General features: G+C 44.0%; 2 protein-coding genes across 2 annotated transcripts in view; one reads left to right on the top strand and one right to left on the bottom strand.

Annotated features, from left to right (window-relative positions):
* The window catches only part of SORD (sorbitol dehydrogenase), a 65759-nt gene extending 60318 nt beyond the window's left edge, over window positions 1-5441 (top strand). The window contains exons 9-10 of the mRNA XM_075576123.1: window positions 4542-4663; window positions 5006-5441. Of these exons, the coding sequence (XP_075432238.1) occupies window positions 4542-4663; window positions 5006-5171 (288 nt within the window). The 3' untranslated portion in view covers window positions 5172-5441. The remainder of the gene's footprint in view (window positions 1-4541; window positions 4664-5005) is intronic.
* Window positions 5442-12023: 6582 nt separating this feature from the next.
* Window positions 12024-17008, bottom strand: part of LOC142469211 (uncharacterized) — a 16639-nt gene continuing 11654 nt past the window's right edge. Inside the window, exon 4 of the mRNA XM_075576170.1 lies at window positions 12024-12100. Within this exon, the coding sequence (XP_075432285.1) occupies window positions 12024-12100 (77 nt within the window). The remainder of the gene's footprint in view (window positions 12101-17008) is intronic.

Below are 17008 nucleotides of genomic sequence, written 5' to 3'. Positions count from 1 at the left end.
TGCTCTGACCTCTCCGGCAGCCTGCTACTGCGCACCGCAAAACCTGGGGGCTGAGAGGGAGAGGGAGGGGGCTGGGAGGGAGAGGGAGGGGGCTGGGCGGGAGAGGGAGGGGGCTGGGAGGGAGAGGGAGGGAGGAGGGATGAATCGCCGCCATTTTTTAAAACTTTTTTTATTTATTTATTTAATTAACTGGCGCCCGGCCAGAGTCATCGCGGGCCGCACAGAGAGGCCAGACCGGCCGCATGCGGCCCACATGTTGTGCAGACCTCTTCCTTCCTTCCCTCCTCACTCCCTCCCGATCAGGAGCGCGGTGGCCATTTTTTTTTTTAATTAGCGCGACCCCGTTACTAACGCGGTGGTCTCGGGGTGGACCCCGAGGACCGCGTTATAACGGGGTTTACCTGTAGTTGGTGATACCCCGAACCCCTTTACCAGTTCTGGGGGTTTGGGCATATACCGTGAGGGACTCCCCCTAAACCAGGGAACCCTGCCTATACCTGGGATACACAAATCCCTATGTCCCCTTTTACCTCTCTGGTCTGTGCTGAAGCAGGGACTCCTGGCGGTGAGCTGCAAGAACGTTTTTAGGGTAGGTTTTAGCAATGTGCTTCAAGGTATCCGAGAATCTGACATGATTCCCGGCTACCTTTTTGGGGTAATGCTGGAATCCCGCTACATAGCCACAATCTGAAAAGACTTTCTCTGCAAAACCCACCCTGAAACTCATAGCCTAGCAATCTCTGCTTGCTGGCACTCCTGGAAAGGCAAAAACACAAAAATTATTTGTCGCATATTTTCACTCAGTGCATAGAAGTACATACACGACAGCCAGGTCCAAGATCTGACACTGTAGGACCCCACCACGTGACTCAGAGGCAACCAAGAGGGCTTGACCTTTTTTAGTGAGCCTGGTTATCCCATCACCGTCACAATGTTATACCAAATATCCTTCAGGGACCATTAGTGCCTATCTGGTTGGGAAATAATTAAATGAAACAGGTTTGCACCAGAGTTAGTGTATGTAGGGAAGGAAGCAAGTGCAGAAATTGAGGCGACTTAGTCAGGAGGGAGTGCTTGACTGCTCTATTAATTAAAAATTGAGCAAGTCCTGTGTTTAACAATGGCAGAAAAAGGTCAGTACCAGAGTAATTGGTCAGACTATAGCTGACATACCCTTTAGTTAGAGATTATATATACAATCAATAACACCAAATGCTGAGATAGCCGTGTCCGAAGGATTACAGTACGGACTCTGATAACTAAGCTATTGCCATCATAATGCTGGCAGTAGTTGGTTAAATAATGCCGCACTGTACTCATGCACATGCTAACCCAAATTCCCTACGATTAGTGGAGCGCTGAAATCCCCCCCTAGCGGTCTCGCATCAGACCTATCGACATGTTGCAAAAATGTTGACAACCATCTACTGCATTATACACTGGCGACACACTTTATTCGAGCTCGGCTAGTCCCACGAATTCGGGTATACCCGGGTGTATTGAGGTTTGTGACTGTTTTCTGCCCGAGTGCATTGGGTTATTTTCCAAGCAGGGATTTAAGCATTTTATTCCCGCTGGCTGCAATACTGCACAGTATATATATATATACTGCATTACAATTCATGAATTTATGCCATCTGGTAGACACGCGAAGCATTGCAGCCTATTAAATCCTAATCATTATCATTTAACAGATCAGCCGCCCGTCAGCCAGGCATGAACCCAGGCTGGGAAGGCAAACGCAACGGGGCTTGTCAGAGGTGAGGAGCGGCGCATTCCAGGTATCTGCCAGGTACATACTGGGTATTTGCTCGAATAAAGTGTGTCGGTGCAGTAGCTCTATTTAGAACTAGTAGAGCAGTGTAGCACCCACTCTAGCTCTCCTCAATCCGTCACACTATAACCTTAAACTCGCTGCCACCACCAATGGATCCTCTGTACCCTGTTTACTCGGAAAAAATAAGTAATTAACACAAATTCTCTTTTGTAGAAAATTGTGTTTGAAAATGCAGTTACTCTCTACAAAGCGTGCAAAGTTCAGTTACGGCCCAAAGACAGTACAGTAATTATACAATCTTACATTTAATATACAAAAGTACTACAGTGCTTACTTACAGATAAGAATGTTACAAGAAACATACAATATAAATATATATATATATATACCCACCATTTCATAAAATAAACAGGATTAAAAAAAAAAATCTAAATACTGTACGTTACCACAGAACAATATCAGATTCCTTCAAAAGGTCAAGGACTTGGAAATAAGATAAATCACGTGTCTTTCTGGCATAAAACACTCCTCTGTTGAATGTTTGAAGGTGAAATATGTATCTGATATGTAACATAGACCAACCTGTCATATTTGTGTAATTTAATCCATTTGATTACAAATGTCACAAAGATATATTTGTTAATCTTCTGAATCATATCAAGTCCAAGATATCTTTTATTAATAGTAAAGACCTAATACTGAATGGTGACCCTATTCTCTTCTTTCTCTGCTATTCATGTGTGCATTTCAGGAATATATGATCCCCTTTGAAGATGACACCTTGGGCCTATGGTAGGTCTGGGTACGGTCACCAGACCTCCTTAATATACACATTTAATGTTATTGCGCCATCAATAACAACCGTAGGTTACGCTCTGGTGCTCAAGTTGACAATTTACTATAAACAGTTGTTTTGGTTTATGGCTGTAACGCTTGCGCTGCCCACGAGCAAGACAGGACCACGGTACTGAGGTGGGGAAGTATTGAACCACGCACCCACAGCAGTGGAAGCGTGCCTGGCAGGAGGATTGTCAACGTAGCCGGGTCTGGGTTGGAGAGAGTGGGTTAGTCCAGATACTTGTCAAGGTCTTGGGTTGGAGAGATTATAATGGTCAAAGTCTGTATAGCCGTGGTCTGGGGTTGGAGAGGTCCGAATAGTGGTAGTCCGTGTAGGCGTGGTCGGGGTTGGAGATGTCAGCAGAGTCGAGGGTAAGCCAGGGCCAGTATCCACTGGAGTTTCCAATTACAAGCCGGGTCGGTACACGCAGGGTTAACTGTAGAGAGAAGCACAAGACAGGAAGCAAGACACACAGACGTGGAAGCACAAGGCTACAACTAGTTATGCTCAACAACTTATGACAGGAACTGCAGGATATTTAAAGCACACAGGAACCAGTCACAAGCACAAAGGAACCAGTCACAAGAGAGGTGGAACAGAGGCGCGGCCCCCGCAGAGGCAAGGATTAGCTGCAGGAGACAAGTGGGCTGAAAGTACTTGCCACGCAGCTGGGGAACGATGCACGATGTCATGTGTGCGCGGCGTGTCCTCGGGGGCGGAGCTAAGCTCCGTGGCAATCTAAAAGAGCTGCTCGCTATGTAAGCAGAGCGGGGGAGCGTGCACGCGCTGGTGCCAGAGTAGAGGACTGCGAGACAACAGGTAAGGAGGGAACACATTGCAGAGGACGTGTTCCCCGATTCCTTACAATGACTTAATTAGCTCACAATCCTAGATCAAGACACTTTTAGATTAGCCCAACCAGGAACTGTTATCTAAATGTTTTTTTTGTTTTACTAACTAATAAAAATGGTGGGGGATATTAAGTATTTTAATAAATCTGGTACTTCAAGGGTTAACATTGGTTATAAATTGTGTTAAAAATACAATTGTTTTTATGACAGGTCAAGACCTTTCCTTTTATCTCTTCTGATCAACAAAGACATCTTAATCGAGGAGCTAGCACTGTTTGCCCACTAAAAGTGAAAAATGTATTGTTTGGAGGCTATAGACCAGCGGTGCACAAACTGGGGGGTGCGCCCCCAGGGGGGCGGGAGATTTGTCTGGGGGGCGCAGGCGGTTGCAGAGGTCCCGTACTCTTCCCCCAGGCATTTAAATTAAATGCCAGTGGATCGCGTGAGGCCCCTGCAACAAAAAAATCTTACCTGGATTCAGAAGCGGTGACGCGTCTCCATGGCAATGTGGCATCAAATGACGCCGCACGGTCATGTGACGTGACGTCACGGACGTCAAATGACGCCGTGGGTCACGTGACCTGACGTCACGTGACCCCAGAGCGTCATTTGATGCAGTAGTAAAGGTTGGAGGGGGTGTCACCAGCTCCGAAGCAGGCAGAAAGGAGGGCGCAGCTGTAAAAGTTTGCGCTCCCCTGCTATAGACAATAGCCAAACCACGGGCTTTCAGCCTCAAAGAAATCCTTACATTTTTTAAATCACAGAGAGAGGTGACAAACAGGTCACCACTTAGTTGGAGGGCTTTATTAGATATAAGAAATGATGGGCCTGCTCACTTGATGTAACTATGTATTTGTAACTGTGTATTTGTCATCATAACTCTGTGCCCAGGACATACTTGAAAACGAGAGGTAATTCTGAATGTATTACTTCCTGGTAAAACATTTTATCAATAAATAAAATAAGAGTAACGAATTACTATTTTCATCTAAGACATTATGTAATGTTTTGAGGTAAAATGATCACTTTTGACATGCTTCATATCTCAATTACATTTTATCATTTTGTTTCTCAGGCAACTTGCTCTGGTGGGACTCTAATATTGGTTGGTTTGGGTCCAGCAATGGTTAATGTCCCTATTGTAAATGCCGCTGTGCGGGAGGTAGACATCAGAGGAATATTTAGATACTGCAATACGTAAGTACCTTTTATGATGAAAAAATAATGTTAGAAAAACTGCTCCCAGGCAGAGCGCTTACTGAGAACTGACCATCGCCAAAATAAAAATATCTTGCTCTTCTCTTCAAACCATATCCATTTACCCAGAGAGGTGCATTTGCTTTATTAAGAAGTCTTGTCTATTGGATAATTTTTTCAACAAGTAATTTACTGCATTGTGAATGGTATGATATGGATGTCCTTACATGACATCACTAGGGTGAAGAAATTAGTGATCTCCTTAAAGCACGACAAACCAGGCGACTCAACTTTAAAGGATATCATTTGTGAATTGGTTCTCTCTTTTCTTGTTTGTTCCAGGTGGCCAATGGCTATATCCATGCTGTCCTCTAAGAGAGTGAATGTTGCTCCATTGGTTACCCACCGGTTCCCCCTAGAGAAGGCTCTTGAGGCCTTTGAAACAACAAAGAAAGGTCTTGGAGTGAAAGTAATGCTAAAGTGTGACCAGAATGATCAAAACCCATGAAATAAGAATTAATGCTGATGTTGACCCATACTATTTAATCTGTAAGAGGATGATCATCCATAATGTCTCATCAAATTGTTTCTATAAATTTCAGTTTGATTGCAGTGCTGCTATTATTAATATTATTTTACCTCAGAGACTTAATTTATCAAGTGTTAGTATGGGGCTATATGGTGCATGTGTACCTCTCATCAGCGATGTCAACGAATCAGTTCCCACTTTCATCTTGTACTGTGTGACCTTATCTAATTAAAAAAAATACTGAAATTACCAATTGTCTAGTTGAATTGTTGAATGTTGGAAATTGTACTGTATTGTATGTCTTTATTTATATAGCGCCATTAGTGTACATAGCGCCTTACACTAGTAATAAACGTGACAATCATATAAATAACAAATAATACAAATAACAGATCATGGGAATAAGTGCTTCAGACATAAAAGTAACATCTAGGAAGAGGAATCCCTGCTCCGAAGAGCTTACAATCTAAATTGGACCGCTACAGTGTGTATCCCAGGTTTAATTGATTAGTTGAATGAATGAGATTCTGAATGCCAATCAGTGTATATGTTGAAGCTGTTTGCTATATACTGTACAAGTTAATCGGTTTTGTCATTCTACATAAATGACTCTTAAAGGCTTAAAGCCTCTGTCCTTTTCGTAAGGGTTTAACCAACCTGAATAAGTGAGACCACACATTATTGGAATGAAAAAGGTCACATCTTTATTGCTAACAACATGTTAAAAACCCTTGCCTGTCCACCAGCCCCAAAACCGTTTAACATATTATCTTAAACTACAGTATTGTTAATGGTTGGAGATCCTCGCCAGCTGGCTATTGGCTGCACTCCCTTCAATGCCCGCTATAAAAGAGGAGGGAGATCCTTATCCGCCATCCTTTGGCTGCAAGCCAGCCGCCGGGTCAGAATGCCCCCTCCCTGTGGCCTCTCCAAGATGGCAGCTTAGGCCCAACCGTATAGTTGGCATCCAGCTTTCTGACACGTTTATTGGACAGCTCCAGCGTGCCAATCTGTTTCTGTGGCTCTACCTGGGCCTGCCTGTACATTCGGCACCTGCATCTTAACATTCTCTATATCCCTGAGCTTGACTGGCGCAGCAGTTCCACTAATTCTTTGACGAGGAGAAACAGCATTGCTTCTGCTTTCTACAGAACACATCAGGCATATTGTAAAAACTTGGGGATCGGTGGGAAAATTAACGTTTTTCTGACGCCAACCTCTAGAGACCTCCAATATATACCAATTTGGCCTTTCTCTTCTGGCTATGTAGAGGGAGGTCTGGCTGCCACCTGGCCTGTCCCACGTAGTCCCCTTTCACAGCCTGTCAAGTGGTGAATATTGGAGGGGGTGGGTCAACGGATTGGGCAATCCGATCAGGCTGTTGCAACCCTCATGAAGGTGACTGCCCCATGGGGATGTGGGTGGGGGGGGGGTCCTTGAAAATAAATTATGTTTTCCTTTGTTTAAATACCATAAGATCCTTGTGTGAAAATGCAGATCCCGACGCAGGTTTCTTGCAGTCCCAATATATTTTCTCTTGAGGCATTTATAGCAAGTTTCAGTTAGCTGGAATAAGATGTTTCAGGTTATGGACGGAGAACAGTCATTTTGGTTAGATGTTTCTCATCTGCTCTGAGGTAATTTTTCTCAAGCATGTTTTTCTAACTACAAATTAACCTTTTCATTTTAGGCTTGTTAGTATGAAGAAACAAAGTATGTATTCATTATTGACGGTCGTATATCTGCTGTCTGTGTTCCGCACCCTGACTATCTAACTGTACTCCCACTAGCAACAAGCAAAAATGTTTAATTTTGCACTGTGTGAATCCTTGTCTCTGCATTTTCACATGTAAAATTAACCCCTTAAATGGCTTAATGGCTTCTTCAATGAAGCTGGCCTTTAAACCCCAAAAATCTATCTACAGACCTCTGCCTGCTATATAGTGTACAAGACAGACCACCAATAAATATAAAAATGTCCACCCACAACATTGTTTCGCGGAAGCTGATGAAAAAGGAGACGATTTCTACAACACATGATATTTCAGTTATTCAATGGCTATAATGACTGGTGGCCATTTTTACTTCCCAGTAATGTCGCAATAAGGGAGATTAATATTTTGTAAAAGCTAGCGGGAGATTGGCTTCTCAATGGTAAGACTGAGGTGGTCATGCTCCTAGACACCATATTAGGTAAACTAAAGAATATTAGGTGGGTAACTGCAACATTCGAAACATACAGTAGAGAAGTCCATTGATTTACAACATAATAATGGATCCCTAAAGATGATACATCTTTTATATGAATTAAAGAGGCATTTTATTGTGAAATACGAAAGCAGTAACTCAGTGGTTATGTCACTTTCCTTTTGACTGTGAACTGTCTGATTCCCAGTGCCTAACAGATTTAAAAAAATGTTATTTCATTTATTTATTTATTTTATTTATAAAATGTTTTACCAGGAAGTAATACATTGAGAGTTACCTCTCGTTTTCAAGTATGTCCTGGGTATAAAGTTAAGACAAATAATACATGGTTACAAATACAGTTACATAAGTGAACAGGGTGTACATTATATACAAGACATTGCATGCACAGTTAAAGAAAATATATATTCTAGGCTTATGAAACAGTTACAGACCAAATTAAAATGTGAGACAGCCTTAGTTTTGAAAGAACTGGTGGTGGATGTGAGAGTCTCCGGTAGGTTGTTCCAGTTTTGGGGTGCACAGTAAGAGAAGGAGGAGCGGCCGGATATTTTGTTGAGCCTTGGGACCATGAACAGTCTTTTGGAGTCTGATCTCAGATGATAAGTGCTGCATGTTGTAGGGTGAGGTAGGATGGGGGTGAAGTAAAGAGACGGTCCTGTGGAGGTGAGATGCCAGGAGGGATGTGGCTTTGTTGACGGACAATGTCTTTAAGTGCTCCAAATGAAGTGGCCGAGAGAATACATTTGGGAGGTAAAATGGGTTTTTGCTGATCTTCAGAATTATAGTCCAGGGAGAATTGTCGAGAAAGAGCATCAGCTTTAATATTCTTGGATCCGGGATGGTAAGAAATTATTAAAATTAACCTTGAGAAAAACAGTGACCATCTGGCTTGATGGGCTCCCAGGCAGCGTGCACCTTCAATATAAAGCAAGTTCTTATGATCCGTGAGGATGGTTATCGGATTTTCAGTGCCCTCAAGCAGATGTCTCCATTCTTCGAGAGCTAGCTTCATGGCCGGGAGTTCCCGGTTCCCGATGTTGTAGTTGCATTGGACCATTTTTTTTTTAAATGCACAAGGATGCAACCTGGACAGTGAATTCTTCCTTTGGGACAGGACAGTGCCTACGCCCACATCAGAGGCGTCGACCTCAGGGGTATAAGGAAGCTTGGGATCAGGGTGAATGAGAATGGGGGTGGATACAAAAGCTCTTTTGAGACGGGCGAACGACTGGAGAGCAGCAGTAGACCAAGAAGCAGGGTCCGCTCCCTTCTTGGTCAATTCCGTAAGTGGGGCCACAAGAGAAGAAACATTTTGGATAAATCTCCGGTAATAGTTTGAAAAACCAAGGAAGCGTTGTATTGCCTTCAGGGTAGTAGGTTGTGGCCACTCTAAGACGGCTTTGACCTTGGCGGGATCCACGGTGAAGGGTCAGAGTTAATATCAGACCAGTAGTTGAAAACATATACAATAGTAAACCAATGGTTAAGAGCACAGGGGTGATAAGAGTATAACGTAATATGTACTCACACAGGCCTGTGTGGTACTGGGTAGTACTATAGGTATCTTTATTTTCTTTCCTCCTTCTTGCTAGTCAGTCATGCTCCTTCTCCCTCTGTACATCATGGATGGGCCACTCAGGGCGCATGTAGTGGAAGACAGCGCCACACAGATGAATAAAAATACGTTTATTTGGCAAAGAATGTGAGACAGCAATTCACTCACATGTAAAAAACTGCTCAGGGACGCCGACGTCAACCTCCTGCTCTCTGGTGCAGTGTGCTCCTGTTCGCCGCGTCCGGTCTACAGGACTGTTCACCGTCAGGGCAGGCGCCAGCTACGGTGTCCTCGAGCAGACACACAACTTTTGGTCCAGGTCTCTGCACACACAACGCGTTTCGGATAATTGAATCCTTCGTCAGGCTTGTGCAGAGTACCTGGGAGACTTTATCTTTATAGGGCTGGCATGATTGATTGCCATTAACCCCTCAAATGCTGGATCTTACGTCCTGATCTCAAAGAGTGTCTTTGAGCTATGATTGCAGCTATAGATTGCTGCATAGGATATATATAGTCTTTAAACATATAAAAAAAAGTCTAAAAACAGTTTAAATAAGACCCAGTGTATTAAAAATATATCCAAACAATCACAATCCATGCAGTGTTTTACATAGATTAAAGTGTGCCTGGAAATACAAACAAAACACATGGATCCTTCTGGCATTAAAATTTTTAAAATGTATCTTAAAGAGGCGCATGCGCGATGGTGTGATGGATGGCTGCTTAAGCCTTGAGCTCCTTCCCCCGCCAATTTAATAAAGCAAAAATATCCACTTTCCAGCGAACGTTACGGCTCAGAATTCCCTTAGGCAAGTCAGGGAACGAGCAGGAACGGCCCCACAACATAATAAAAAGAAAAACACAGGCGATCTACGCAAATATCTAAATAGATCAGCAGCAAAGGGCGCCGGAGCAAAAATGGCGACGGCTCCGCCGTGGGCTCGGACTCCGACCGCGATGAAGATGTGGTGGTGGAGCCTGAGCAGCTACCGGTACAGCGCTGCGACTTTGATCGCCTATACAACAATATGAAGACGCTCTTCCGTGCCAAGATACAAGAGCTCCGTAAAGAGGTCCAGGGAGTGGGGGAGCGCACGGGAGCCCTGGAGGAAAAAATGACAGCCGCTTCAAAAGCCATCAAGAATACGGAGAAAAGGTCTGCACACCCGCAGGCCCAGATTTCAGAACTTGCAGACCGACAGGAGGATGCAGAGAACAGGGATCGCCGCAATAATATACGGATCCGCGGCATCCCTGAGGAGGTCACAGAGATTGAGGGGTTTGTCTCCTGGTGGATGGCGACTTTGCTCCCTGACATTCCCGTGGCAGAACTCTTGATGGACCGCTGCAACCGCGCTCTCAGGAGTAGGACTATGGCAAACGAGCAAGCACGGGATGTCATTGCAAGACTGCACTATATTCGCACCCAGGAGGCGATATTCCAAAAAACAAAGACCGAAGGAGCCTGCAGGTTTGAGGAAGCCACCCTCCAGCTGTTCCAGGACCTCTCCCCTATAACTTTGGACAGACAGAGAAAACTGCAGCCGGTCACGAAAATACTCCGCGAGAGGGCCATCCGGTACAGATGGACCTTCCCGTTCGGCCTACTGGTCATCAAGAGCGGGAAGGCCATCTCCATGAAGGAACCCGAGGAAGGGGTGACTTCCTCCACAAGCTAGGGGTGAAGGAAGGCCCAGCATTGAGACCCCATGAGGAACCGGCACCGGAGGCGGAATGGCAGAGAGTGAATAACCCCAAAAGAAGCTGGGAAACGGTGGCGGCAGACAAAGACTAAAACAATTAAAGTGCCCTGGTTAAAACCGTTAAGTACTGTTCAGTTGCCGTAGTTGCGGCTAAAGTTCTAAGTAAAATGGCGCTGCTACCCTAAAAGAAAAGACATGGCAGTACGAGGCCACCTCCTGTTCGCCCCGCAACCGAAACCCCAAAAGAGGACCAGAAAGGACCCTATCACGACATCCGTGCCTGAAAGACGGTCAGCAAGCTGAAAGAAAAGATTGGTAGAGAACTTACCTGGGTGTGCGGCCTGACGGTGAGGATTCAGCCAAAGAAGATGGCCTTGGAACGCACACCGGGCAAGATGGAGTCGAACCTGGCCATGGAGGATCGTAAGTGCAGCACCGGAAGAAGAAGCACCAGTGGCGGGAAGACAGCGCGGGAAGACATCCACCCCCGAGGACATCAGGTGGGAAAATGGTGGAGACCGGAAGGACGTCACCGGATATGGAGGGGTGGCCATCTTGGTATAGGCACAACGCGAACCACACCGGAAGACAAGGACAGCCGCCGGGCCCGCGTCACAGAGGCGTGACAAGGAAGGACGCACATAACAATGAGGGGGGGCCAAGCCAACAAGGGCAGGGGTCCCCGAACCATGAGACAGCACATAACCGGAGGGAGGGAACGCAAAGGGTTGGGTTCAGGGACTGATACTAGCGTAGGGCGAGCGGCACAAGAGGTGAGGCTTAGCCATAAGGGCCCCAGAAAGCATAGGACGAGAAAGGAGGGAGGAAAGAGGAGGCACACACAAGGTATAATAAGAGAAACCGCCACAGGGGATATGAACAGATGAGCCCAACGAAAGCGTACAGCAGATGACTCATAGATCTCAGTAAGAGAGGGAAGTGAGCCTTCTCAAGACAGGGTAAAAGGCAGGAGCAGAGATGGACATAAGGGAGGATAAGAGTCATACTATAGTTTAAAAGAGGAGGAGGAAGAGCCACACAAAATAAGATAGGGCTGAGGAAACACTAGACCAGGGTCAGAGGGAGCCGGGTGGAAAAGGGCAAGCAAAAGAGGCTGGTCAAAAGCAATGGAGAAGGAGGGGATCAAGTCCCGGGGCCAGAACACGAAATAGGGAGTTCAGTCGAGTTTAATAGTGGTGTTTTTATTCCCCTGCCTCAATGCAAACTGTGTTTCCCCCTGGTTACATGTATTTCTCCCCTTACAGTGTGTGCACCCAACACATACACTGGGATCACGTCAGGAGGGAAAGGGTGAATTGCATTAACATGTTTATGGCCCTTTTTTCCCATGCGCCTTTTCTATCCCCATTTGCAGCCCATCCCATAGGTCGCCATTGGAGCTCCATGCAAGTCTATGGAGATTTCCATGGTTTGGCCTGATATCAGAAAATACCAGCAGGTGGCGCCCGAGAGGACGAGCGGAACTCCACCATTGAAATGAATGGAGTAATGCATTTCAATGGGGATTCCTCGAGTCCGACCTCCAAGAACGAGTTGGCTGACGGCCAAACCGCAACCCCCGAAAGCAGATACAATTTCAATAAAGAGCTTTTGATCACTCAATTGGCGTGGGAACTTGGTCACGGCCAAGCTCATCCCTATTAAAATTGTAACTCCGGTCCTAGGGCAGATATAGGGTTAATTCTTTTTGCCCCTAGCTCAGGGGAACCCCCTTACTCGACCCCAACAGGGTCCGACGGGCAATGGCCATGGGAAAGGGTCGCAGCCGCCACGAGGGTCGCCCCATTGACCGCAATGGCGGAGAAAAGCCGTGTGGCTTTAAAACACTAAGGGCCTCATGCAGTAAGCGTTGATAAGGGAATTATCGCCATTTTATAGGCAAAATTGGGTTTGAGATTCAGTAAGCGCCGATAAGTGCTTGATTTCGCCAGGTTTCGGAGCCGATTATTTTGTTATGGCCATTCGCCTGCCGATAAGCCTGTTTTCGCCACTGATCGCCACTTTTTTAAATCGGCTGGATTCAACAAAAAAAAACAGCTTATCGGGGCTGATCGGCACTACGAAATTGAGATGTTATGGCCAATTTCTCCCGCCAACTAAAGTTGGCAGTTTGGAGGGGAGAACGATCGCTAAGGCTGCCGGAACGGCACTTAGGAAAAAAAAATCTTCTGTACATCAATGGAGTCAATGGAGCGGGGACGTATAACAGTATAGTACTGTTTACGTTTCATTGCTCACAATACAAACGTCATTTGCATTACAGTGTGGGGGCATTCCCTGCATTGTGTCATAGCTGACGTGTATTATTTGCATAACATTATACTTTTACATGTTTTCAGCATTTGCGGGTCACATTACTCATCATGTGATGATGTGCCAAGGGAAAATACTATACTCAACTCTTAAAGGAGAACCTCACATCATATCACACATTTTACTGAACTGAGCAACAATTATTTACATGATGTTACACATGACACACATGTCACACATACACCGTATATTCATGTTCCTTTACATTACACAATGCTTGTAATGTGACACGCATCTTTAAACGTTCATGTACATCTGTCTTCTCATGTTTACATCTAGTTTTGGGTCCTCCCTATTTTCATGACGTCACTTATTGGACGCTCAATCACATTGCATGTTTACATTGTAACCGTAGCATTACAAGCACTTCAACCTAACTTATACACACATGTACAGTAATTCAGCATTGGGACACCTTGTAAACTCATTCTATAGCAACTATCCTCATTACAGAAATGCATGCATATGCACACGACTATTCATTGTTGTCAACATGTCACAATAACATGCCTAATTACACATGTTACACAAAACTTTTCCCACGTCAATCTCAGCCTTTTTGTCTAATTACATGACTGACTGTTGCGTTCACAAGTGTTACATGCATTGCACATGCAACTATTTATTTGCAAGCAATGTTTCTACAAAGGTTCACGTCACATCATTGCCAAATATCATCATTCCCTGCAGAATACACACAACAAATACTTATAACAAGAACTGCACACAGCTTGCCACAGAAGTACTTTATTATGTTAATGTAACACCTTGCATTTTACTATGTCACCTGACATCATCACATACCTATTTAAAGGACGCCCATTACCTGCTCATTCACAGCTACTCATTTCAAAATGTTGAGATTGTTTAGGAGACGGAGGAACATTCTTTTCTATGACATGCTTGATGATGAAGAGAATCATATAGGGCAAGGGAGGGACACACCGAGGGACAGTGACAGGGACAGTCACGCGGATACGACAGGGACAGGGAGAGGGACAGGCCGAGGGACAGGTAGAGGGACAGGAGATCAGAGGAGAAGACACAGGAGACAAGTTGTGCCTCGTCCGCGTCTGTACAGGGAGAGAACCCTGTTAGATGGGATGAGTGAGGAGGAGATTGTAAGTCGCTATCGTTTGAGTTCAGCAGCAATCTTATCTCTTTATCAGGAGATAAGGGGAGATTTAGATTTTTTCACAGCCAGAGGTCGTGCAGTCCCTGGGCTTGTTAAAATGCTGTGCTCATTACATTATCTTGCTTCCGCGTCATACCAGACAACTGTGGGCATAGTGGGCGGGGTCTCGCAATCTACATTCTCGCGGGCCTTGACCCAGTTTCTCTATGCACTCAATAGACGCGCTAGGAATTATATTCATTTTCCTACAGAGGCGACAGAGTGGCTGGAAGTCAGGACTGGCTTTTATAATATAGCAGGGATACCATGTGTGCTGGGTGCAATCGATTGCACACATGTTGCTTTGATTGCACCTAGTCAGAGTGAGCATGTGTACCGCAATCGTAAGCACTACCATTCACTCAATGTACAGGTGGTATGTGATGCGACGATGAGGATAATGCATGTGGTACCCAAATTCCCTGGTTCCAGTCACGATTCCTCCATCCTGAGGAACTCTTCAGTCTTCCATGCGTTCGAAGAGGGACATTTTGAACATGGTTGGCTGCTGGGTGAGTACACATTTACATGTTATAACACAAAACACATTTTTATTTAGGAATGTTGGCATTGTACAATTTGATCACTAATGTCAGCTTATGTGTGCTCCATTCATTATAGGTGACTCAGGATACGGAATTAGGCCGTGGCTCTTGACTCCGGTGCTAAACCCTCAAACTGAAGCAGAGGACAGGTACAATGCAGCCCATATATGTACAAGATCTGTTATAGAGAGGACATTTGGCCTACTCAAGACCAGATTTAGGTGTCTGGACAGAACTGTTGGGGCTCTTCTATACAAGCCTCAAAAAGTGTCTGATATTATCCTTGCCTGTTGCATTTTGCACAATGTTGCACTCAGGCACAATGTACAGTCAGACCTAGCTGAGCCTGTGGTAGACGAGCATCCCACCCATGTAGCTGCTGAAAATGAACAAACAGCCAGTGGTGGCCAGACACGCCAGAATCTCATCAATTCATTTTTTTCTTGTAAGTAAAAACATATATGTTCCAAGTTATACTTTTATACTTACATTATGTTATCTTAACAATAATGTTTTTTTATATACCCTTCTGGTAGGACACAGATGAATATGGGTTGCACACCTTTCTTCTCTCTGCTGTGTGCACAAAGGGATGTGGCACCGGTATGTTATTGTTGCACAGGTTATATAATCCCTCTTCAATTTTACTTTAGTTGTGTGTATGTGAATACAACTGGGGTAACAAAGCACTAATATTTTAGCATTGTGTTGTTCCTTATGCTAACACAATACACATATTATGCCCATACTCATTCATGCTTCTAGTATGCTTACATACAATGTTATTGGTGCAGTGTAACATGTACATCCATATGATGTGTACACCAGCCTGATTTACATTTTGAATGTCATGAAATATACATGGTGTTGCACATTTAACACCAAATACACACTTTGCTGTGTTGTTTACGGTACTGAAGATGGCATGTCAATGTTTGCAATTTATATATTGTTCCTTTGCATTATAGGTATATCTCCAGTATGACTGATCATGGTATGTATATTTGCTGACATCTCTCATAAGATGTGCCTACCTCAATCTTCCTATAATTATTTGAAGTAAAAACCCAACATATTGGTTTTAACACAAATGTAACATACATGTACTTTCTGTATCATGTATATGCATTTAGCTACTCTTGAGCTTTCATGTGCATTGTATTAGAAAATGATTACTCACATTTCATCACATTTTATGTATGTTTCCTTATAAATTCCATTAATGTAATATAGATGTGTTTGGAGACAAGGGGATAACTGTACTTATTTGTTTACTTACGGGAGCTCATTCATCACGGATGAAATTGACTGATCCTAACACTCCATGCATGAATGCCTGTAATCACAACAATGCGTACTACATCTTATATTTAGCAATGTAGGTGTTTTTTAATGCTAGGAATTAATAGTCAACATTAATTTACATTTGTGACATGTGTATGTATAAGTCACATGTGTGGATGTGTCCTACATGTACCAAGTGTAAAACTGTTAACAGAAAACACAATTTTGTTGCAAATGTTACTGTCATTTAGCATTTCTAATTTACCAATATGACAATGTTGGTAATATTTTTGCAATATAAATCACGTCACTTCATCATTATCATGATGATAATTATCAAGTATTCTCACAATTGTAACGTCAATCACGTGCACATTAGCATAGACACACTTTGTAAGACAACTGTTTGTGTCTGTATCAATTTGTGTAGGATCCATGTATAACACCGACAAATGATAACACCAGCTTTATTATGGGAGCTTATATCATCATATTGACTATACTATGTATTTTTAGAACGTTTAATAAACACAGTAAACTATAGTTAGTTAGGTTAATGAAATATACACAGAAACGTACTTCATTACATGATGTTGATGTCATAATCAGAACATCATGCATTGTAGGGGACCACAACATCTGGCCAATAACATTATTTGCTACAGTCCCAAACCATTTTATCAACATACCCATGTAACAAGAGATTTTTAACAAGAAATGGCTAGTTGGTTGTAAGTGTCCTTTACATTGGGAGAAGGAGTGGCTCAGTGAGTAAAGACACACACTGGCACTGAGATTTTGAAGCAGGGGAGTCTGGTTCAATTCCCGGTGTCGGCTCCTTGTGACCTTGGGCAAGTCACTTTATCTCCCTGTGCCTCAGGCGGCAAAAAATAAATTGTAAGTTCCACGGGCCAGGGACCTCAGCCTGAAAAATGTGTCTGTAAAGCGCTGTGTACAACTAGCAGCGCTATACATGAACATGCTCATATTATAAGTATTATTATTAT

Source organism: Ascaphus truei, chromosome 18 (genome assembly GCF_040206685.1).
Source record: "Ascaphus truei isolate aAscTru1 chromosome 18, aAscTru1.hap1, whole genome shotgun sequence".
Lineage (NCBI taxonomy): Eukaryota > Metazoa > Chordata > Amphibia > Anura > Ascaphidae > Ascaphus > Ascaphus truei.
This window is presented reverse-complemented; position numbering and strand designations above follow the sequence as displayed.